General features: G+C 43.8%; 2 protein-coding genes across 3 annotated transcripts in view; one reads left to right on the top strand and one right to left on the bottom strand.

Moving 5' to 3' along the window:
- UXS1 (UDP-glucuronate decarboxylase 1) overlaps window positions 1–25,770 on the bottom strand; it is a 96,095-nt gene that overhangs the window by 14,174 nt on the left and 56,151 nt on the right. For both annotated transcript variants that reach the window (XM_077482630.1, XM_077482631.1), the window contains exons 12-13: window positions 12,547–12,607; window positions 12,017–12,074 (exon numbers count right to left, since the gene is read on the bottom strand). In XM_077482630.1, the coding sequence (XP_077338756.1) occupies window positions 12,017–12,074; window positions 12,547–12,607 (119 nt within the window). The remainder of the gene's footprint in view (window positions 1–12,016; window positions 12,075–12,546; window positions 12,608–25,770) is intronic.
- Window positions 18,106–22,737, top strand: LOC143983202 (uncharacterized). Its single transcript, XM_077482632.1, has 2 exons — window positions 18,106–18,619; window positions 18,821–22,737. The coding sequence occupies exon 2, from the start codon at window positions 20,867–20,869 to the stop codon at window positions 21,788–21,790; it is 924 nt and encodes a 307-aa protein (XP_077338758.1). The 5' UTR covers window positions 18,106–18,619; window positions 18,821–20,866; the 3' UTR covers window positions 21,791–22,737.

Below are 25,770 nucleotides of genomic sequence, written 5' to 3'. Positions count from 1 at the left end.
CTGAGATACAGGACTGAAGACCATTAGGTCCCTCTGAACTGGGGAGTTTCCCAGGAGCCACCCCCGCAACACTCACTATGTCAGTGTACCAAGCCCTCCTGGGCTAATTCAGCTAACATAATTATCAGTGTTACCCCCTTCTGGATTCTTGACAAATGATATGTCAGAAGTCGAAACAGAGGGAAAGCGCAGAGCTGCACGATTCTGGCCAAATGAGAATCACGATTTTTTTTGCTTAGAATAAAAAGATCACGATTCTAGCGACGTAAAATCTTTAACATTATACAAAAAAAATTGGGCTAACTTTACTGGTTGTTCTTTTTTTTTTTTTTTTTAACATTCATTAAGTTAAAATGATTTTAACTTGAAACCAACAAATGTCAGAAAAAGGTTTAGTGTTTAAACTTTCTACATTTAGGCCTCATGCACACGAGACGCAGATGAAACCTCTGTTAAAAAAAAGCTGAAACGCGCGTTTAGAAACGCGCGTTTTGCCGCGTTTGCATGTCGCGTTTAGACGCGTTTGCGTTTAGACGCGTTTATAAAGATAACATCATGTAGACCCTCCCCAAGCTCTCAAAGCATTTTTTTTAACTATTTCTGCTATTTTGATCAGAGTGAGCAGCAGCAGCATAGAGAGCAGTTGTACACTTGCATTTGCCGTGTCACTTGCCACGGCACCTGCCACAAGTTGTGGATTGTCCACTTGCCACGTCACTTGCCACAAGTTGGGGATTGTCCACTTGCCACATCACCTGCCACAAATTGTGGATTGTCCACTTGCCACGTCACTTGCCACATCACCTGCCACGTCACTTGCCACGAGATGTGGATTGTCCACTTTCCACGTCATCTGCCATGCCACCTGCCACAAGCTGTGGATTGTCCACTTGCCACGTCACCAGCCACATCACCTGCCACAAGTTGTGGATTGTCTACTTGCCGCATCACTTGCCACATCACCTGCCACGTCACTTGCCACGTCACCTGCCACAAGTTGTGGATTGTTCACTTGCCACGTCACCTGCCACAAGTTGTGGATTGTCCACTCGCCACGTCACTTGCCACAAGCTGTGGATTGTCCACTTGCCACATCACTTGCCACGTCACCTGCCACATCACTTGCCACGTCACCTGCCACAAGTTTTGGATTGTCCACTTGCCACGTCACTTGCCACGTCAGCTGCCACGAGATGTGGATTGTCCACTTTCCACATCATCTGCCATGCCACCTGCCACAAGCTGTGGATTGTCCACTTGACACGTCACCAGCCACATCACCTGCCACAAGTTGTGGATTGTCCACTTGCCACGTGACTTGCCACATCACCTGCCACGTCACTTGCCACATCACCTGCCACAAGTTGTGGATTGTCTACTTGCCGCGTCACTTGCCACTTCACCTGCCACGTCACTTGCCACGTCACCTGCCACAAGTTGTGGATTGTCCACTTGCCACGTCACTTGCCACAAGCTGTGGATTGTCCACTTGCCACATCACCTGCCACGTCACCTGCCACGTCACTTGCCACGTCACCTGCCACAAGTTTTGGATTGTCCACTTGCCACGTCACTTGCCACATCACCTGCCACGTCACTTGCCACGAGATGTGGATTGTCCACTTGCCATGTCACTTGCCACGTCACCTGCCACGTCAGCTGCCACGTCACTTGCCACAAGATGTGGATTGTCCACTTGTCACATCACCTGCCACATCACTTGCCACATCACCTGCCACAAGTTGTGGATTGTCCACTTGCCACGTCACTTGCCACATCACCTGCCACGTCACTTGCCACAAGATGTGGATTGTCCACTTTCCACGTCACCTGCCATGCCATCTGCCACAAGTTGTGGATTGTCCACTTACCACGTCACCAGCCACATCACCTGCCACAAGTTGTGGATTGTCCACTTGCCACACCACTTTCCACGTCACCTGCCACGTCACCTGCCACAAGATGTGGATTGTCCACTTGCCACGTCACCAGCCACATCACCTGCCACAAGTTGTGGATTGTCCACTTGCCACGTCCCTTGCCACGTCCCCTGCCACGTCACCTGCCACAAGTGGATTGTCCACTTGCCACATCACTTGCCACATCACCTGCCACAAGTTGTGGATTGTCCACTTGCCACGTCACCTGACACAAGTTGTGGATTGTCCACTCGCCACGTCACTTGCCACATCCCCTGCCACAAGTGGATTGTCCACTTGCCACATCACCTGCCACAAGTTGTGGATTGTCCACTTGCCACAAGTTGTGGATTGTCCACTTGCCACGTCACCTGACACAAGTTGTGGATTGTCCACTCGCCACGTCACTTGCCACATCACCTTCCACAAGTGGATTGTCCACTTGCCACGTCACTTGCCACGTCCCCTGCCACAAGTGGATTGTCCACTTGCCACGTCACTTGCCACGTCACCTGCCACAAGTTATGGATTGTCCACTTGCCACATCACTTGCCACCTGCCATGTCACTTGCCACAAGTTGTGGATTGTCCACTTGCCACGTCACTTGCCACAAGTTGTGGATTGTCCACTTGCAATTGCAATTGTTTAAAATATTTTTCTAATGGTTTTTCATCATTTGCAATCATTATTGAGATTTTTAATGTAAAAAAAAAAGGTCACCTTTAAAAACGCATATAAACGCAAACGCGGCTAAACGCGGTAGCGGCGTTTTGCCGCGTTTTACCGCGTTTTGCCGCGTTTTGCGTCTGAAACGCAGAAATTTTTGTTTCTGAACGCATTTTTTTGCTTCTGGAAAAACGAGATTAAACGCAACTGCATATAAACGGAAAAAAACGAGACTGTGTGCATGGACACATAGGATAACATTGAATGAGTTCAGGTGCAGTTGAAAAAACTGTCCAACTGCATCTGAACGCGCGTTTAACTGCGTCTCGTGTGCATGAGGCTTAACACACAAAGTCAATTTTATTTACAAATTGTTACGTTTAGACTTAGTTCAACTGCTAAAGAATGTTGTGATTCTTGGCAGACTGCCCATTTTTTTCTTCCTTTCTTTTGCCAACTGTCGGCTTCAGAAGAGCAGAGAGAATTCTTTGCGTAGCAAGAATCGTGAAACGCTTATCAAGATCACAACGGGAAAACAAAATTGCGATAACGATTAAAGTTTGTTGGTTTCAAGTTAAAATAATTTTTTCTTTTGCTAGAAGATTACTTAGAACCCCCAAACATTTTTTTAGTAGAGCCCCATGAGAATAAAATGGTGACTATTGCAATATTTTATGTGACAACGTGTTTGCGCGGTCTTTCAAAAGCAATTTTCTTTGGAAAAAATTACTTTAATGAATAAAAAAAAAAAAAAAAAAACACTAGCCAGTAAAGTTAGCCCAATTCTTTTTGTATAATGTGAAAGATTTTACATCACGAGCAGCCTGATCTTTTTATTCTAAGCAAAAAAATTGTGATTTTCATTTTGGCCAGAATCGTGCAGCTCTACTACGGACTGAAGGTAGTGGGAAGAGTACTGAAATTGAAAGAGGAGGCGTGTGTGAATGGAGCTGGGGACAATGGAGGTGGAAAGGGAGACAGCAAAATGTCATCAGGTTATAGCAGGGACTGTGTTAGGCCAGCCATACAGGGTTCAAATCTCGGCCGGTTTAGCAGGATCTGGCTGAGATTCAAACAGTTAATGGGCAGGCTGAATGTGTCAAGTTGATCGATCAACTTGGGTATAACCAGCCCAGGGGCGGGGGGGGGGGCAATGGGTCAATTGCCCCCTCCGAGAATACCGCCAGCTGATGACAGCACGGGCGGTTCCGCGGGTGGCAGCGCGGCCGGGTCCGCGGGTACCCGCGCTGAGTGGAGGGGGGGGGGGCAGCTGGGCGGCTTAGGAGGGCTGCTGGCCAATCAGGAAGCCAGCAGCCAGGGGAGCAGGGAGATTACATCATCTCTCACTGCCCTGCATCCCTCCAGTTCTGCCCTCACTGTGCAGGAAGCTGTGTGCAGCAGAGAGATTACATCATCTCTCTGCTGCCTATCTTCACTCTGGACTCAACAAAAGACCACCTTAGCAGAAAAGTGACACAGTAGGTGACAATCCGCAATGTGTGGCAGGCTACGTGGCAATCCGCAATGTATGGCAGACTACATGGCAAGTGGCAATCCGCAATGTGTGGCAGGCAACGTGGCAAGTGACAATACGCAATGTGTGGCAGGCAACGTGGCAAGTGGCAATCCGCAATGTGTGGCAGGCAACGTGGCAAGTGGCAATCCGCAATGTGTGGCAGGTGACGTGGCAAGTGGCAATCCGCATTTGGTGGCAGGCGACATGGCAAATGACACCCTCAGGGCTCCCACTGATTCTGCATTATGGTGAGTTGAACCATTTAATTTTATATTACAATGTATTAATAGATATAATGCGCTTCAATCATCCTGACACCATAACAACCATGGTGCCGTAATGATTGAAGCGCCAATACCAGCCATTTCCCATATAAATTGCCCCCAAAAAAACATTTTATAGCAGTGCCCCTCCCGAGACTAGACTCTGGATCCTCCCCGGAACCAGCCTGCCATATTCTCTTGCAAATATCGCTTGCAGCTGCTATAGCTGCTAGCAATGATCAATGTCTTCTCCTGGCGGGGGCAGCTTCCACTGCCTGAAGAAGACAATTGCTTGGCAGGAGGTCAAAGTTACCCGATATAAATTCAGTCACCAATAATGACAAGGGACCTATGCTAGGGCATTCCCATACCATGTGGAGAAAAGTTCCACCTGCCCTCATACATTTGTGACACAGTTTCTCTTGTGTATTCCAAACAGTCTAGCCGGTGAATAATACATCTGGTGGAGGTATCCAAGCTGAATCATCTTATCTGTAGAAGAGATGACAGACAAGATAGGTATCCAGAGCTTCCCGTCACATCGCCTCAGACAACTCTGGTACAACAGCCACCCCCAGCGAGACCTGGCTCTTGCAATCAACCCAGGGTTCCCAGGTCCCACCTCCCTATAAGTATCTGGAAATGCATTTGGCTGGATCAGGATCCTCTCCATAGCTGTATTTTGAACCCTAACCTCCCCCAAACTGTGCTACAGCTGCTCGATGCAACTGAGCATATCAGAAATGCCAAGTCCTGGATTTTCCAAAATATTCCCGTAATTGCGCAAAGGTGGACATCTTGCCATTCAGATATATATGATGAAAATACTTTATACCATATATATGTGGTGTAATCAAAATTCTTCAGTGATTGATTACACCACAGAGGACTATTGGTAAATAGCCGTAAGGGCTCATCCCTCATGCGCTGGGCAAAGAGATGAAATACCCTACCAGGAAGTGCCATGACTGAGCCCACCTTCCTACCTGGAACCCCTTTCTTGAATACCATATTTAGTAGAGTTTCTTGGTAAGTAGCTACCGCAGCTTCCAGTATAGCAGCATTAGGAATCTGGGGGGGGATAAAATAAAAAAAAACGCAAATGTAAAAATGACAGTTGACGTAAAAAAATAGGAGCGCAAGTCCGGAAGGGCTAGACTCGCTATCAAACGGGCAGTTTTAGTACAGCCAAATAAACTCTGGGGGCACAGGAACCCCACAAAAATCCCACTACAAAGGAGTCTATGGTCCCTCAAAATCCTAAGCGACATGAAGACAGGAGAAATCTAAAGAATGTACAGAAATTTAGGAGAAAAATCTTAAACAGGTTCTGTTAAACAGAGTCTGCCATTTCTGCACTCTCTCGAAAAGCCCCTATAAAATTGGCGTTAAATTGTGTTCCAGAAACCGAGAAATAGGGAGCTACACTAGAATCCCTAAATATTTAAATGAGTTAGACAAGGGAATGGGACTGTCCGAGGAGACCACTACTGCATCAATGGGAAATGGGGATGATTTTGTCCAGATAATGCAAACCCAGAATAGTCTCCAAACTCCTGGATCAGCCTGAAGGCCGCTGAGAGCAAGGGACCCGGATCCTGCAGATAAAAGAGCATGTGATTTACATATAAGGATACAAGCTCCTCCGAATGCCCCACTTAAAGATCAGACAGCTATTACTAGATCTCAACTTAGCTGCCAAGGGTTCTATGGCCAGAGCGAACAGGAGGGGAGACAGTGAGCATCCCTGCCTAGTCCCACAGCAGACAGGAAAGGGCTCAAATAATATTGTTAACCCACAATCTGACCAACAGTTCTGTATACAGTAGTTTCACCCAGGAGATAAAGACAGGCACAAATCTTTCTAGAAGGCGGAAAAGGTATTCCCACTCCACTGAATCAAAAGCCTTCTTAGTCCCCAAACACACTATTAGATTTTCTGCAGATTTTTGTCCTCATATTTATCAAAACCATACAAGATGAGGTCAAACCTTAAGTGTTTCAATTTGTATGCAATCAGGTAGGCCCTTGCTTTACATGGTTTTGGTAACTCTGAAGACAAAAATCTGCAGAAAATCTAATCGTGTGTATGGGGTCATAGTATGTAAAGAGGCCACTACCCTTGTCCCGGAGTTGTAATGTTCAGTTTGAAGGTTCACAAAAAGTCTGACATTCATCTGAGCACATCACCCTTGGATAAATCCTGTCTGGTCCGCATCAACCAACTTTAGGAAACTTGTTTGTAGTCTCCCAGCAATAATTTTAGCTAGAATTTGTGTGTCCACATTCAATGAAATCGGACAGTAGGAGTCATACTCCCGAGGATCTTTTCCCCCTTTAGGAATCAAAACCACCAAAGTTTCTCTCAGAGGGTGGCAATCTACTATCCGATCTGGCCGTAGTAAACACACGCAGCAGGTGAGGTGCTACACTATTCCTGAAAGTGTGATACCACTCTGAGGGGAGAACATCAAGACCTGGAGACTTTTGAGGAGCAAAGGAAGAGATCGCCCCCTCAACCTACTCTACAGTGATATCCGCTTCTAAGGCAGCACTTTGTTCGCTCGTCAACACAGGTAACTTGATATTAGCTAGATAGGTTTCCAATGCATCGCCCACCCGCAGAGGCACATGACACAAAGTTCCCAATAAAATTGAGGAAAGATTTGCAGCATGTAAGCCGAGTCACACACCCCTCAGATCTGTGCCTAGCAAACACTATTTATATATACACAGGGACATACTCTGGTCTTGCTAAATAGGCCAGAAGTCTGCTAGTCTTGATCCCAAACTCAAAAATGTGCCTCCTCTGTGCATGTCTAAGTTTTGTAGTCTGATCAGTCAGAGCAGCACAGTATTCCCTAGTTTTGTCCTGTAGGGTCAGTAATCTCTCCCGTGTGGGCCCCTGACAAATTCCGCTTCCACTAGAGACACTCTGTTCTCCTTATCCTTCACCGTAGAGGCCAACTTTTTTTTTTTAACCCGCTAACCTCCGCTATAAACACCCCCCTCAGAGTGGCTTTAAAAGCCTCCCAATGAATGAGATTTGACCCAGCATTTCTGTTTTCAGCCCAGTTGATAGCTTCAGTACATTTGATCTTTACATATTCCTCCTGCAACCAACTAGATTCCATCTGCCAATGATGGATCCCCGGTTTTGGCCCCAAATTAAGATCCATCAGCATGGGAGAATGGTCAAAAAGAGCTCTAGGTTAATATGTCACCTCCCTGACCAGATCCAGACCTTTCCCCTCAGCAAGGACAGTGTCTATTCTGGATAGCATTTTAGAATAGCAGGAATACCCCTTAGTGCCCGCCTGTTGAAAATGCCAAACCCGGAACCCATATGTAAACAATCCATCCTGCCAGGGGAGCTGGAGTTCCAAATGGCGCACCCAGCCTATCCATAGCGGAGTCTGCCACTGCATTAAAATCTTCGAGAATGAAAATCTTCCCTTCCGCCATCTCATATCTAGCATGTCATGCAAATGAGATAGCGAGACGGGAGGAGGTACATATGAATTCACATTCATGTCAGGAACCTACTCATCACTTTCACCACCAGAAGAACATATCTATCTTTAACATCAGTCTTAACTGCATGTATGGAGATGGGCATAGTTTTAGTGGCCAATGTAGAAACTCCCCTGGCATAGAAAGAGAAACTGGCATGGTAAGCTCCAGCAACATGGGCCCTCTTCAGAGAGAACCCTACAAGTGTGTATCTTGCAATACCATTAAGTACTTTTTAACATAATCAAAGACCAAGGAACGTTTGAAGACCTCGGACGTTCCAAGACACAACCCTAAGACTCACCTCCTTTGCAAATGATCATAAACAGATACTCTCCCTGGCAATGAGGGGAGCCAAAAGCTCAGGGCCCCAGAGCTCCCTCTCCCCACGTAAATAAAACAGTAGCAGCTTAACAGGAGATGACTTATTGCGTACACACACACACACACACACACTGAGCATAAAGAATCCAGCTCATATAGAAAAAAAAAAATTTGTCCCAACAATTCTGAAAAATGGTCAATGTTCTGGCAGCTGTGTATGGTGCCATAATCTGTAAGGGACGGCAGCTACTCCTTGGGTATCCAGCCTGTCCAGAGTTCTCCCTCTGCGTTTTAAATGAACCCTGTGGGGTCTGGGACTCACCCGGCCTGGTGGGGGAGATGCTGGCTGAGCAACCGCCAATGTTATCAGCGATGGCCATTCTTCTTCCTCCTCCAGGTCACCGGTGCCATCTTGGGAGCACCAGGCAAAGTGGGCCAGCCATTCTCCCTATGTTTTGGGCCAGGATGGCTGATATTTGACCATCCTTGAAGGTGCCCGTGAGGTCCCTGCACACATACCACAGCAATCCGGTCAATAATCTAGCACTTTGCTCACAGAATCAAGGCAGAATCAAAAGCTTGCAGATGGAGCTCTGTCATATCTAGCTAATTTAAACTGAAGGTTCAGTTGGGCTTTAAGAGCCAACTACTCTAAATTTCTCCAATCAGGGGTCTGCAACCTTTTCCACATCAAGTGCCATTTTTTAAAAGCATCACGCAATCAGGCTGCAAGTGATCAATAGCACACTTTAGTCAGTTTTTTTTACCAATTTTTGAATGCAAAGTTGTATGGATAATTGCAAATTAAACGCATTCGCTATTTTAAGTGGTGCACATACACAAAACAGGTTTATATTTCGATTTCAGATCACAAAAATGTCTGCACCTTTTTACCTGAGATCACCCCAATTCCTGTACCATCGCTGTACCCCCATGCACATCTGTTCCATTACTGTACTCCCTGCACAACTGTTCCGCCACTGAAGACCCCTGAAGCCTGTTCCACTCCTGCACATCTTTTCTGCCACTGCATCCTCCTTCATACCGGCTTCAATACTGTAGCCCCTACACACGTGCTCCGTTGCCATACCCCCTGCACACTTCTGTATCCACTTTCACATCAGTACCTTTTCAGCCTTGCTGTCTCAATTCCACCACCAAATGGCCAACAATAAGCCTATTCTATGCACAGAAGTTAACTTTGTCATTATTTACATGAAAGCAGACGCAGAGACATAGTTGGTTTTGCGAGTATTAGGTGGTGAAGGCAATATTTTGTTGAACTAGAGAAATATTGGAGCACTTCTTCACCCCTTAATCTCTCAAGGAAAAACAAACCTTAACTAAAAGCAAAGCATTTTTTTTACGTTTTGGACACAATGGAGAAGGATAAGAAAACATGTTTGTGACCAGATAAAAAGTAGGAGGGGAAATCTTACAATGGGGACACTAGTTCTGGTGACTTGGGGGCCCTAAGGGACTCCCTTTATTTGCAGGGATCTCCTCATTTTCTGCTTTGGGTATGGGACAGGAAGTGAAGGGAAACCCCCGCAATGGGCACAGTTGAAACTGAAAAAACAAAAAAGTAAAAAAATAAAATAAACACACGGGGGGGTTATAACCCTCCCTTATGCTATCCAGAGATGGAAAAAATGTTTTTGCCTATAGTTGTACTTTAATCCCTCAACACAATTTTACCATTTCAGGTAGTTTTATTAAAACTGCACATATCACAACTACTTAGTATATCCAGGTGAATTATACCTTGTTTGTTTTAGGATAAATCGTGTCTTCATTTTGGTGGTAAATGATAATGGGTGTCTCCTACAATTATTTTTTTTATATAAAAATGAAAACTTAGATAAATGATAATGGTAAAAAATATATATTTTAAAAAACGTATTTGTAAATGTTTTGTCATTGCCATGACCAACCGCCCAAAAAAGAAAACCCCTCATTTCAGTTCCACAATGATACACCATGTGCATATTTGTTGTTTGTACCCGTAGTACGGCAAAGATACAATAGTGCCCATTTTGCTTTTTCCTTCATCCTACCTAAACACACTTGCAATAAAGTTTTTCTCCTACCTAGAACACGCTTTTTTCCCCTTTTTTTACATAGTCACATAGCAGGTGACGTTGAAAAAAAAAAAAAAGACACAAGTCCAACCTGTGTGTGTGACTATATGTCAGTATTACATTGTATATCCCTGGATGTTGTGGTTGTTCAGGTGCTTATATAATAGTTTTTTAAACTATCAATGCCCCCCCCGCTGAAACCATCATCTGTGGAAGGGACTTCCACATCCTTGCCGCTCTTACAGTAAAGAACCCTCTACGTAGTTTAAGGTTAAACCTCTTTTCTTCTAATTTAATGAGTGGCCACGTGTCTTGTTAAACCCCCTTCTGCGAAAAAGTTTTATCCCTATTGTGGGGTCACCAGTATGGTATTTGTAAATTTAAATCATATCCCCTCAAGTGTCTCTTCTCCAGAGAGAATAAGTTCAGTGTTTGCAGCCTCTCTTCAAACTAATGTCCTCCAGAATCTTTATTAGCTTTGTTGCCCTTTCTGGACTTGCTCCATTTCCAGTGCATCCTTCCCGAGGACTGGTGCCCACAACTGGACACCACACTCCAGGTGCGGCAGGACCAGAGTTTTGTACAGCGGGTGAATTATCACTTTATCCCTGGAGTTAATCATTTTTTTAACGCATGCAAATATTATGTTTGCTTTGTTAGTTAGCAGCAGCTTGGCATTTTACAGTCTTTTTTTTTAAACCAAATTTTACCTTTTGCTGCCTTTTCCCCCTTTGTGAGCATGCCATGTACACAGCTACAGGGTTGCCGATGCTGTGCCTGGCTGATGCATGCGTAGTAGAGGGTCACTTGCGCTGTCTTGTATATGCACAGCAGGACCTCCTGTCTTTGAGATCTGGTTCACACAAGGTACTTTGCTTTGTAATCTAAGCACAATACTGTGCATGTGTTGGCTGGGCACTAAAAGTCAATGGCCTCTTACTGCATGTGTTCAGAAAGACAGACCTTTTGCGCATTCACCAGCAAGACAGCACAAGTGACCTCAACTGGGCACACTACGTTTGGGTAAGGAGACAGAGTACTAAAAGGCTGTGGCCCCTACTACGCAAGCATTAGACGTCCACAGAGTTAATGCCCCCCCCCCCCCACTGTACCTGCATCTCACACATACAGCTCATGCATGTTGGGGTGTCACCTGGGAGACAAAGAAGACTTTTAATAGGAGGAAACTCAACAGTGGAAACTTTTGTGTGGTGGTAACGCTGTAAAGCAAGGATCTCAAACTGGTGGCCCTCCAGCTGTTGCGGAACTACAAGCCCCATCATGCCTCTGCCTGAGGGAGTCATGCTTGGAATGGTCAGCCTTGCAATGTCTCATGGGACCCCTGCTGTAAAGACTGCACAAAGCTAGTAATGGGAAGGAATGGTGGCTTAGGGTATAAAGCTACATTTATTCATTTTTTGTTAGGAGGGATCCATATCACTTTAAATGTGGCAACGTACAGTAATCAGAATTTAATTTACTCTCATCTGACTGAAATCTTATTGGTTGCTAGGAGTTACTGCATTTTTCATTTTGTAAAGCTTAACTAAGTGACTACGGCCAGAAATTTTAATGCTCTTGAAGATATTTGTGAGCAAGATATTTTTCCAAGCACTGTCGCAAGGCACTTGGCTCCGATTACAGTCCCTGAAGTCACCATTTAATTAACCACCTCATGATTACAAATCTAATCAACAACTGGCAGGATATCTCAAGGGCAAAAGAAAACTCACCAACAAGGTGTTTAATTAATCTGGCAAATTCCAGGATAGTGTGCTCTTCCGGGTTCCCCTGTGGAAGAGATGAAGGAAGATTACAGCATTAATTGCAAATTGCAGTTATTAGTGTCTCCATTGCTCTGTTGAATGCAAAATTAGGCACTTTGCTATCAAACTTTTCTGGATCTCCCACAAACACACACATTTTTGTTTTAGAACATTTAAATTTGGTGACCTATGAAAGTTCCAGGATAAAATCTTAGGACACTAGTGTCAGGCAACAAATTGAGAAAGTTAGTTACAAGTTTCTGTGGAATCTCAACTGCTGTCAGTCTAGATAAGATGTTGTTACCATCGTTTTCAGAGGCATGGAAAATATTCTACATTAGCTTAAAAAATTCTGTAGATCCAACCAACGCAAAACACTCATTTGCATAACACTTATTTGAACTGTTAAGATTGAACTGACAGTCATACAGTACTTGAGAACATATAATGTGACATAGAACAGATAAAGTACAACATGACAGAAGAAGTGGACTCACCAGATTAACAGGGCTGCTGACATTACTGTTCATTAAAGCTACAAGTCCATTAACCAAGTCACTGGAAGAGAAAAAGTGGTATTCTTCATTTTGTTAAAGATTATACAGCATATGCAAGTGTATACCTTCTATAAAAACTGTAAAATTTTTAACGAAAATGTGTAGTGAAACCTAGGAGATTTTACTAGCAACTATTTCTTTTAAGTGGAATTCCAGTCTACACCTACAGAATGATCTACTTCTTAGGACTCTAGACATTAGTTGCATTGGCGTTTACATTATAAAACATAGATAAACACACTGTGGGAAAATCTATTTTTTATGCTTTGTTTGCGATTCTGATTCATAGTCTGCCTAGCCTACCCTTCCCAAGAATTGGAATAAAAAACGCACAGGACCCAAGGTGGTGATACATTGGGAGAATGGTCAGCAGCACTGGATGTTGAATGTACACACAAAATGTATGGTGTGAAAGACATTTATCATATTTTAAACGAAAGCCAACAATCATTACAAACAACCATAACCAGGGCAGTGGAAAGACAAAAGACAAATGTTTTAGAGAATTAATGCTTCGCAAGCATGTCTGCAAAGGGTAAAAGGGCTTCCATGCAGTACCAAGCTTATACAAAACAAGCTGCACTGATGACATGCTCACAATATTTACAACATATAAACATAATATAACCTAAATATTTTTTTTACATACTCTAAGGACCTTTTCACAGGAGCACTGGCGGGATGGCAAAAGCAGGTGGGTGAGACTTGGTTTTAAAAACTGGTAATGGCTGCTATATGCCCCCATACATACTGTTGCTACAACATGCCCATGTGGCCCATAAATGCTAATGGGGCCACGTTGTAACCGCATCTAATGGATGCAGTGTGGCACCGTATGGAGGGATTTCAGTCTGAAATGCCTATTCAGATGTGCGGGATCATCTGTGCCACATCAGTTCTCATCCGTGTCACATCAGTGCGTCACAAGTGTAATAGGTAGTCAAATTAGATTTGAAATTACGTCCCTAGAACACCCGATGGTGCTCCCTGCATGTTGGGCCTCTGTATGTGGCCAGGCTGTGTAAAAGTCTCACAAATGTGGTATCGCCATACTCAGGAGTAGCAGAATGTATTTTGGGGTGCAAGTATGCATATGCAGTGTGTGAGAAATAAGCTGTTAATATGACAATTTTGTGAGAAAAAAAAAATAATTGTTTCAGAAAGAATTGTGGGAAAAAAATTACAACTTCAAAAGAAACTCAACATGCCTCTTACTAAATATTGTCTACTTCATAAAAAGGTACCATTTGTGGAGTATTTGTACTGTCCTGGCTTGTTGGGGTCTCAAGAAATTATAGACCTTAGCCTGAAATGAGATAATGCATGGCTTCATGTTGCAAGGATCTGTACACATTTCCTGGAAACCGAAAACATCCCAGTTCTTGCATGGCCAGCATATTCACCAGACATGTCACCCACTGAGCATGTTTGTAATGCTCTGGATCGGCATATACAACAGCATGTTCCAGTTCCTGCCAATATCCAGCAACTTCGCACAACCATTGAAGAGGAATGGACTAACATTCCACAGGCTACAATCGACAACCTAATCAACTCTCTGCCAAGGAGATGTGCTGCACTGTGTGAGGCAAACGGTGGTCACAACAGATACTGACTGGTTTGTGGACACCCCCCCCGCCCCCCTCGACCCCGCCAATACAGTAAAACTGCACATTTTAGAGTGGCCTTTTATTGTGGGCAGCCTAAGGCACACCTGTGCAATAATAATGCTGTCTAATCAGCATCTGGATATGCCACACCTGTGAGGTGGATGGATTATCTCGGCAAAGGAGATTTAGGCAGCTTTGTGAACAATATTTGAGAGAAATAGGCCTTTTGTGTACATAGAAAAAAAGTCGTAGATCTTTGCGTTCAGCTCATGATAAATAGGGGCAAACACAAGTGTGTTGCTTTTATAATTTTGCTCAGTGTAGCTTAGCAGAGAGCTGGTCTATTCACAGCACAGCTCTGAAAGTATCTGCCTATTTGGAGGCTGTCTCCCAGTGTAAGCAAACAATCCACACCCTCTGGTGATTGAGGAGAAAATTCTAACAGGATGTGCACTCTCTATATAGTATATAAAGCTGAAGACAGCAGATATATACGTAAAAAACGTATGTAGGGAGATGTGTGTCATCCCTGTGTATCAACTGAGGTTGTTCACTTCACTGGGTATATTTGAGGGTTTACATCCACTTTTTTTCTTTGAAAAATCTTTATTGAATTTTCAGTTTATACAAACAATAGCAGCCCCCTCAGGGGCCAAACAGTAATTGCCCACACAGGGGCAAGACTTAAAGTCACAGTAACATACCGTAACTTCAATTCTATGTTCAACTTAACAAAGACTACTAAACTACTACCCCGATGTGGGGAGAGGTTCCATTTCAGGGGGATCAGTGCTCAAACTAGTGTTATCAGGATAATTAAAGACAGGTACATCTGGGCTCAGTACACTCTTAGATATATTTTCAATCTAGGTCTTGATCATTCTTCACTTGTTGTGGTGGCATCCAGCCAACATGTCCACACTTTAAAAAACTTTTGTGGGTAACCCCTGTTCGAGTAGGTGGCTTTATACAAGGGTAAATTGGCATTTATCAGACTCTTCCAAAATCTAATAGAGGTGGAGGATGCTTGTTTCCAGGTCATTGTGATGGCTTTACGAGCGTAATACATAAGCAGTAGGGATACGAGTACTTTTCGCACTCTAATCACTGATTTGTTCGACCAACCCCACCCGACAGTATTTAGGGTCATAGGGAACATGGATCTTGGTTTCCTTTGCGATTACCTGAATGACCTCTTGCCAGTAATGCTTAATTGCTGGGCAGCTCCAGAAAATGTGGAAAAACTCTCCGGGTTAGTGTGAACAACACCAACATATCGAAGAGTATGCCTCCGACATCCTATGGAGCCTGTGGTGTGTATAGTGAGCTCTATGTAAAATCTTGTATTGGACCAGTTTATCTCTTGCTGAAACCTACCAGGGGGAGAAGGAAAAGTCCCAAATCTCCCTCCATTCATCATCCAGTTCCGGATATCACTACCCATTTCCTGCAGAGGGGGGACAACTCGAGACCAGCAGCAATGAGTAGGGACCCATAAAGCTGGGATGTGGGTTGTTAGAAAAGTTTTAAATGTTTATTGTGTGACTATTAGAAAAACAATAGTCCTGAGACTGATTTGTTAAAAAGCTTACTTCTGAGCACATTATTGTATTAACTCATTGTATTGTTTTGTCCTAATTAACTCCATAGTAAGTAGGATGATTAGATTTAACTAAATATGATAGCCTAAGAATGTACAGGGAACATGTATAGCTTATAAAGTGCAAGCCTGTGCCATGACACGTTAATTTATGTTCTTTCAGCCAATAGAAGCACAGAGATGTTATTCTTGTGGGATATGTGAGGGCGGAACACTTTCTTTTGTTGAGACTTTTTCTTCAGCTTTCGTCCTGTAAGCATGTCTCCCTGTTGTGGGCCACATCAGAAATAAATTGTCTGCTTCTCAAGAACACCTGATGTTTTTTTTACTGATCACAAGGGAATTTCCTAACATTTTTGGTCTTTCGAGCCGGGAGCAACACGCTGGTTTTCAGATCAGACGGCCCGACAACACTTCGGTGAGTATTGGACTTTGAAGCTCACCGAACCTTACAAGTCCCCCCAATCAATGTTATTTGGTGAAAAAGGGGCGGGGCCATAGATCTGAATTCCACTGTCTGTTTCCGAACCTTGTGTGATCCAGTCCAGGTGTTTGAGAGGTAAGATAATTTAAATTATTCTTAATTCTTTCTGAGTCTTTTCTTCTCTTTCTCTTGCTTCTGGTTTAATGTGTTGTAATTGCCGACATTGGTATTGATCGTATAATATCTAGATAATCCAGTGCTCGTAGACAGAGACACTTGGGGACGTTGTCTAAGGTAAAAAATTACGTCGCCCGCTGTCCGGACAGATAACAAAAAGATTTGAGGTATACCGAATGTCAGAGGTTAATTGCCTGACTATTTTAAGCGCTGTTTAGTTAAGTGATCTAAGATCGCAAGGCTAATTTTCTTCTGTGTGTGTTTACTTTATCTTTGTTTATGTTTAACCCTTTCTGATTCTCTCGATAGTGTGGGAATGGGTTGTTGTTTTTTTTCTCTTGTATTGACATGGTTTTTGTGCTGCATATTTCTAAGCAGATAAGAAGGCAAATTCACTGAACTCTCTCCCCCTCCCCCTCCCCTCATGGAAGAATTTCTCCTGATCCTGCAAGACCGTTGTAAAAGTTAACCCTTGATTAGCTATGATAATACAGAAGGGTTATATTGTATATATTGAAACTTAGCATAAAAGAAAAAGAAGGTATATGGCATTTTGGAGTAAATAGAATGTTGTAGAATTATCAGGTGGTTTGATGAATGTGAAAAGAAATGAAAAAAAAAGGCTGTGGATTTTTTCATTGCTATGAAGGTCAAGAAGTTGTTTCTCAGAAACAAGAAAATGCAGATTGCCTGACAGAGGTTAATTTGTGCATCTGTGAAAATATTAGGACTTTTGGTGGGAAAAAGAGTTTGAAAAATAGTCTTAAAGTAAATATTTATATTGGATTGGAGTTATTTTTAGAATTCATAGACTTTCAACTGTGAAGTGTTAATGATGCAATGCTGTTTATATTTGGGTGCATTTATAAGTCAAAAGGCTAAGTTCTGAATCAGAATACTAAAAAAAAAAATTAAAAAGAAAGAAAGTTCTATTTTGGGGTCCTGTGGATAAGCTTAAAATATCAGGACCCAAAGTTCAAAAAAGGTATCGGTTAAAAAAATGGCGGAATATTGGCTTCAGCATGCTAGAATTAGGGTAGAAGGAAGAACAAAGGAAAAATGCCAAGCCCAATTGCCCCTAGTGGACAAAGAGGATGATCTCATCTGCTGTACCCAGAGACCACCTCCCTATAATGGTCCTCCCCCTCAGGTGCAAGTAACTGCCCAGAGTAACACCTTCCCTGTGACATCCACCCCTGTCAAAGGAACCGCCTCTGAACAAACCCCCAATTCCACTTCCTCAATCTCTCCAGACAGTAGTTCAGTCCTGGAGATGAACAGATCGATCCTTGAAACATTAACTGACGCCATAACTCATGCACAGGGACGGGGGGGGGGGTCCATTGCCTCCAGAAAGCCCAGACTTAGGAAACAGGTTGACTGCCCTACTGAACAGATGCCAGCTTAGATGGGTATAACGGACTGATTGGCAAAAAAATAAATAAATATGACAGTACAAGAAGACAAAGAAAGTGTCAGTGACTACCTAAATAAATTACGAGAGATTTTTAGAGTGTTCTCCGGGCTCCCCGAAGCTGAAGATGTGTATAGTGCATATTAGCAACAGCTAAAGATTGCTTTTTTTAAATGGATTGAAACAGGATCATAAGGATTACATTGTTTAAAACATGGTTACTTACCGAACTGTATCAGTTTTAGATGTTTTACAATATGCTAAGCATTCTAAGTATTTGAAAGCAAAAGCAAAAAAGAATGTGAAAATAAAAGGTTCTTATGCAAGGTGATGAAAGAGAGGAGGATGCAGAAGAGTACACTGCTGAGGCAGAACCAGAGGGGTCTCATAGAGGAAGGATTACTCTACAGAAATAGACAGTGCAACGAGAGTACTTCCACCCTGTGTACAAGCACTGGTAGCATCAGCGGTGTAGTGGTTAGCACTCTCGCCTAGCAGTGAAGGGGGTCACTGGTTCGAATCCCAATCATGACGCTGCCTGCCTGGAGTTTGCATGTACTCCCTGTGCCTGCGTGGATTTCCTCCGGGTGCTCTGGTTTCCTCCCGCACTCCGGGGACATGCAGGTGGGTTGATTGGCTTCTGTCCCGGTTTGGCCCTGGTATATGAATGGGGACGTTGGATCCTTGGGGGTGGAGAACGATGTGGGTGTACAGGGGTAGAGGCTAGACACTCACTCAGGCTGAACCGGATGGACTGGTGTCTTTATTCAACTTTACTAACTGAAAAGGTACCACATGCAGTGTTTGTTATCCTGTTACAGCAAAAGATATCACATTTGAGCCCAGCACGACACCTTTCCTGTATGACAATACTCTTGACACAACCTCACTTAACAATACAGAGGTGTACTACATTAAACCCATCCACGCTACTACCACTTCCTACTGACGGGTATAAACATGACTGCACTGTTGCCATCACTGAAAAGGTACTGTCACAAAGTGATCTGAAAGATGTGCCATTATCTAACCCTGACATGATACTTTTTGTTGATGGTTCTAGTAAGAAAAAATCCAGATGGCACAAATGCAACAGGATATGCAGTAGTGACACAGGATGAGATTTTGGAAGCGGGGCCACTACCAAAACATTATTCAGCACAAGTTGCAGAACTTGTAGCACTGACAAGAGCATGTATACTGTCAGAAGGAAATCTGTAACCACATACACTGACAGTCAATATGCCTTTTCAACAGTGCATGTTTTTGCACAACAATGGAAAAACAGGGGGATGGTCACCTCCAGTGGTAAACCAATTTCACATACGGACTTCATTTTAGAACTCCTAGATGCAATACAGTTACCAAAAAAAAGCTTGCAATCTGTAAATGTCAAGCACACACAAAATATACGGACCCCATCTCAAAGGGAAATAAAAGGGCAGATGAAGCTGCACATAAAATAATGACGAGAAATCATAGTGATAGATCATACAGTCCTTACTGATATGCAGCAAAATGCCCCCCCTGGGGAAAACAATATTGGAAAACAAAGGGGTGCACAATAATTGATGATATTTACACATCACCTGAAGGGAAACCGGTATTACCAAAATCTTTATTTAGGTATGCAGCAGTATTGACACATGGAGTAACGCATGTGTCAAACAGGGGGATGACTGAGATGTTAAATGAAGTATGTACAGCCTATGGATTCACAAATTACTCAAAAACTTTTTGCTCTCAATGTCTTATATGTGCAAGACACAATGCTCAGGGAGGTATAAGACCACAGAAAGGGAAGTTCCCTACACCACAATATCCATTCCAACACATTTGCATGGATTTTATTGAATTAGACAAATGTGAAAGGAAGAAATATTGTTTGGTACCCAGGCACCCTGACCAAATGGGAGGAGATATTCCCGACAGGAAGTGCAGATGCACAGACTGTAGCCAAAGCATAACTAAGAGATATTATTCCTAGATTTGGAATCCCTGAAAGGATTTACCGTGATAATGGACCCCATTTTGTAATTAAAAAATATACAACATTTGATAGAAGTGATGAGAATTAAAGGGAAATACCATTGTGCCTATCATTCCCAATCAGCTGGATTGGTAGAAAGACATAATGGCATTCTAAAAAGCAAACTGAGAAAAGCTATGGAAGAAACAGGTAAAAATAATTGGATGTATTGCCTACTAGTAGCTGTGACCAGTATGTATATCACACCCCAAAAAAAGATGAGAAAGGTGCATGTGGGAGATTGGGTCTCAATAAAAAGTAATAAGAAAAAAGCAGTGGTACTCCCCAAGGTGGGATGGTCCTTTCAAAGTCCTTTTAACTACCCCTACTGTGATAAGGATTGCAGAGAGGTCTACCTGGATTCACCAGTCCCATTGTAAAAACGTTTTACAGGCAGAGTAGGGCCAGTTGGCTACAAGAGGTCCAGAAAGTCCGGCTACAAAGGGAGGTCTCACACAAGGTGGGACTTGTCTCAAACCGGTGAAGTCTCCCTCCCCTTCCAACTCCCCTATCCTATCCGCTGGAACTCTGTAGCTGGTTAGGATGAAAGGGACAGTAATTATCCTTGGGTTACTGGTGACACTAGGAGAGGCATCCATAAGAGGGGGTAGGCGCTATGGAAGAGTAGAGGAACTTTTGGATTGGGAAAGAACAGGAAAAGCATTAAATCCAAAACTTTATAGAGGGAATAACTAGCACTATACTGGTAGACTTCTGTCAGATTGCAGATTGTGGGGATACAACTGGGGCTAGAGGACTTCTATGGGCAGATATATACATCTGCTGACTCTGGAATAAGGCAGGATGTCAAGCATGGGATCAGGCCCTGTGGACTACAGCGCATCAAGATTGGGGGTATAATCAACCAGGGGCTAAAAAGAGTGGTATAAAGGAGAGACTCATAATCACAAAAGCGGCCAACTCCCCCTGCACAAATAGTAAGAACTGTAACCAACTATTAATAACATTAACGGAGCCGAGGAAGGAAGATCAGCGGTTGTATTCCATGGGAGCATGGGTGTCAGGAACATTTTTCCTTGAGGTATTACCTCCTAATAAAATTAAACAGGAAAAAGTAGACTCAGAAGGGAAAGAAGAAGGCCATACTAAAATAGAAGTTCTGAGTATAACTATAAGATTCACTAACCTAACAATAGAAGATGCCATAGCTTTGGAGACGGGCGACCAAAGAAAAAATGAGTGGTTAGAATGGTTGAGGTACACGGTTAGAACTCTGAAAAAGGAAAACTGTTTAGTTTGTGCCGGAGCCAGACCACATTTAGCAACAGTTCCTTTTCCTCTAGATCACAATACAGATCCAGAAGGTTTAAAATGTATGTTGCAATTGTATAATAAGAGCTATAAACCTGAAGCAAATTCTACTTGTCACACATTGAGTTTGTTGTTTCCCCCAGTACAGAGACCTCAGATACCTCCAGCGGTTGCCGCTTATACGGGCAACTTTACTTGTTTTGCACTCCCAGGGAACCGTAGCGCGGTGGATCTTGGGTCATTACCTGATGACTACTGTGTGGAGAGGATTAACACGGACAACGGTGACTGGGTTGGACATGACATTCAGAGAGCTGATGTCTGGTGGATGTGTGGGGATAAGAAACTGCGAGCTAGACTACCGGCCAATGCCCAAGGGGATTGCGCTATGGTCCAGCTGGCTATGCCCCTGAGAATCCTGTCAGAATACCCGTGGACTAAGAGTCACCGACAGTATCGTAGGGACACCTCTCCCTTGGGGTCATTTGACTCTCAGATCTACATAGATGAGATTGGGGTTCCTCGCGGGGTGCCGGACGAGTTTAAAGCCAGGAATCAGGTGACAGCTGGGTTTGAGTCTCTTCTCTGGTGGGTGACTATAGATAAAAATGATGACTGGATTAATTATATATATATTATAACCAACAACGATTTGTAAACTATACTAGGGATGCTGTGAGGGGCCTAGCAGAACAGTTGGCCCCCACATCTCTAATGGCCTGGCAGAACCGAATGGCTTTAGATATGGTCTTAGCTGAAAGAGGAGGGTATGCAAAATGTTTGGTAGCATGTGTTGTACCTTTATCCCTAACAATACAGCTCCTGGAGGGACCGTGACCAGAGCCTTGGAAGGACTGACTGCGCTATCGAATGAATTGGCGGAAAACTCAGGTATTAATGATCCATTCACAACTTGGCTTGAAGAATGGTTCGGTAAATGGACTGGATTTATCACATCATGTTTGATCTCAATCGCTGTGGCTTTGGCCGTTTTGGTCACTTGCGGATGCTGCTGCATTCCCTGTATTCGAGGACTTTCACAAAAACTCATTGCAGTCTCAAGAACAATGTATCAAACCCTCTCTACCTCTGAGGAGACCTATGTGGACATTGAAGCTCAACTTAATGACATACAGTCCGAAAGTGTATAACACAGGGACTTTCATCGAAATGTGTGGAGATAAAATAGTCACACAAAGAGGAGGGAATGTTAGAAAAGTTTTAAATGTTTATTGTGTGACTATTAGAAAAACAATAGTCCTGAGACTGATTTGTTAAAAAGCTTACTTCTGAGCACATTATTGTATTAACTCATTGTATTGTTTTGTCCTAATTAACTCCATAGTAAGTAGGATGATTAGATTTAACTAAATATGATAGCCTAAGAATGTACAGGGAACATGTATAGCTTATAAAGTGCAAGCCTGTGCCATGACACGTTAATTTATGTTCTTTCAGCCAATAGAAGCACAGAGATGTTATTCTTGTGGGATATGTGAGGGCGGAACACTTTCTTTTGTTGAGACTTTTTCTTCAGCTTTCGTCCTGTAAGCATGTCTCCCTGTTGTGGGCCACATCAGAAATAAATTGTCTGCTTCTCAAGAACACCTGATGTTTTTTTTACTGATCACAAGGGAATTTCCTAACAGGGTTTCTCCAAGTCCTTCACCTGGAGGGCAGATTCAAGCTCTGAGTATGCCAACTCAACTCGTTGACCTAGGAACTGGCACCTATAGGCATGAGCAATTTGATGGTATCTAAAATGTGCATGTACATTAAATTTGGTTCGTAGAATGTGAAATGAGACAGCTCCTTGTTGTTGATGTTCCAGTTTCACTATTTTATATTTGGCCCAGGCCTGCGGTTCTGGGATGGTGTTCAACTGTGAAAGGTTAGGGTTCAGCCACAGTGGGGTGTGTGGAGACCAGGAGTTTGGTTGGGGCTCCCTCAGAGCTTCACTCACCTTCCATGCTTGTATGGTGGTGCGCATGGAAGTAGTGAGATGACGCTGGGCTTTTATTCCCCTCAACAACAGCCCCTGCAAGGCTTCCAGGGACCCAACTATAGCCGCCTCCAGCATCGTTGCAGAATTTGTCAAATCCGGCTGGAGCCACCAATGGGCGGTCACGAGCTGTGTGGCCAATTAATATTTGTAACAATCAGGAAGAGCCAAACCCCCTCTATCCACAGGCCTGGTCAGAGTGCTATATTTGAACCTAGGTGGTTTAGGCCCCCAAATGAAGGCGGTGAAAAGTTGTTTAAAGGAACTGAAGAATTTTTTGGTCAACCATTGTGGGGAGTTCATAAAGATGTATGTGAATTTAGGAAGAACTTTCATTTTTAGCAAGTCGATACGTCCAATGAGGGAAAGGGGTAGGTTACTCCATGCCCTCCGTTTAGTCTTTACTCCAGTCAGAACAGGGTCAAGATTGAGCCGCACAAAGTCCCTACTCTGTTTTGAGAGGACTATTCCCAAATAGGTGAAACGATCAAACCACTGCAGCGGGAGAGAGGGGGGTGAGGAGGATCTAGCCTCCTCATCCACTGGGAACAGCTGGGATTTGTGCCAATTCACCCTCAGACCCGTGAAGGCGGAGAAGGTGTCCATGATTTTGAGGGTGCCCTGCAGAGAGGCCCCAGCACTATTTAGAAAGAGCAGTAAATAGTCTGCATAGAGAACCACTCTCTCTTCCAACCACCCCATCTGAAAACCACAGACCTCCGCAGAGCTCCTGAGAGCCTCAGCAATGGGCTCCATGGCCAGGGCGAAGAGGGCTGGGGAGAGAGGGCATCCCTGTCTGGTGCACCTCTGCAGAGGGAACGGGGCAGATAAGGAACCATTTAGCCTAATGCATGCCAGGGGGCCAGTGTAACATATGTATCCCATCAATAAATTTTAGTGGGAATCCCATTCTTCTCAACACTTCCCATAAATGCACCCACTCCATCGTATCAAATGCCTTTTCCATGTCCAGGATGGAAATAGTTCTGGTACCCTGGTTGGTGTGTGGGGCATGTATATTAGAGAATAATCTGCGTACATTGATGTCCGTGGACCTACCGGGTATAAAGCCCGTTTGATTATGTCTAGGAGCAAGCAGTTCAGTGTGGGCCTGATAGTATTCCAGGGGCAGGCCATCTGGCCCCGGGGCTTTACCTGTAGGGAAAGACCTTATGGCAAGTGTAATTTCCTCTGGGGTTATTTCTGAGACTAGGAGGTTCCTTTCAGTGTCAGAAAGCCATCCCAATGCCAACATCTAACATAGAAGTCATAGGTGTAGGGTCAAAATTTTTCGGTAATGAGGAAACGTACAGTGTGATATAGAATGCGGTGAACTCAGTTAGGATGTCCTCCTGCATGGCGACTATCCCGCCACCTGTTGAGGATTTCAGGCATAAACCGCAAGGGGCCCATCCTGTTTCTATCCTGCTGTGCTAGTAATGTCAGTAGCTATTTTTGTACCCATGTTCAAAATACTCCTTTCTGCTAGATTGTATGCCAATCCTAGTGGTGTCAGAGACATAAAGATGCAATTCTCTCCTTAGTGAGGAGAGATGTTCAAAGTTCAGGACTGTAGCCGAGGCGGAGTATTGGCTCAAAGGCCTTGTCAACCCTGTGCTGCAGTACAGAGACCGTATCTCCAAGCTCAGTTTTCATCGCAGCCACAGCAGAGATATACTGCACCCTGCTGTGAGCCTTGAAAGCATCTCAAGTCATCTCCAGAAAGGCCGACTCTGCATTAAGTGCCCAATATTCCTGTAATTGAGGGGAAACTCTGTCATGGATGGACGCATTGTTAATCCGGTGGGATTGTAGCCTCCAAAGGGCTCCATTGCGCGACTTGGTAGTCCTAATGGTCAATTTAAGCGGGTTGTGGTCAGAGGTGTGGTAGCATGCCTCTTGAATGTCATCAGAAAGGCTGCATTGGCAAATGCCAAGTCAATACGGGAGGGGGTTTTAAAGGTGGTAGAGAAGCAGGAGTATGTTCTATCCTGGGGATGCAACCACCTCCATGTCTCAGTAAATTCCGTGGCTTGAGCCCAGGTACCCAAATCTGAGTTAAAATTAGATTGAGGCCTGATAATGTAGCGTTGAAGTCACCCATGAACAGAATTTGGGCTGGGCAGTGCGGAGCCAGCCTCTCATACAATGAATATAGGACCTGCACCTGACTAAGAGGAGGTAGATATACATTAACAATAATATACTTCTTATTGTAGATTGTGATTATTAACATAATATATTTCCCTTGGGGATCTAAATGAACATCCTGAATCACACATGGTATGAGTTTGCTAATTAGAATAGACACCCCATGAGAGTATAAGTTGCATGGAGCACTATCTGCACCCATGGTTCCCATCAAGTGTGTCTCCTGTAACAGCATTATGTTGGGATTGTGCATTTTTAAATATTGGAACAGCAGTGACGTTTTATACTTGGAGTTGAACCCCCTGACATTCCATGACAAAATCGTCAGAGACTCAGTGTCAGAGTTAGCCATCATGGAATGCCAGGGGGAAACAGCAGTAGGATGAGACCAGCAAGCCATTGCATATGAAAATACCCGTATTTAGTACAAACAGTCATTTGATTCTTGAGCTGAAGGAACGTTTGAGCTTTAGAATATGCATGTG

This window comes from Lithobates pipiens, unplaced genomic scaffold (assembly GCF_037356315.1).
Source record: "Lithobates pipiens isolate NorthernLeopardFrog02 unplaced genomic scaffold, aLitPip1_a1.2 Scaffold_16, whole genome shotgun sequence".
NCBI lineage: Eukaryota > Metazoa > Chordata > Amphibia > Anura > Ranidae > Lithobates > Lithobates pipiens.
This window is presented reverse-complemented; position numbering and strand designations above follow the sequence as displayed.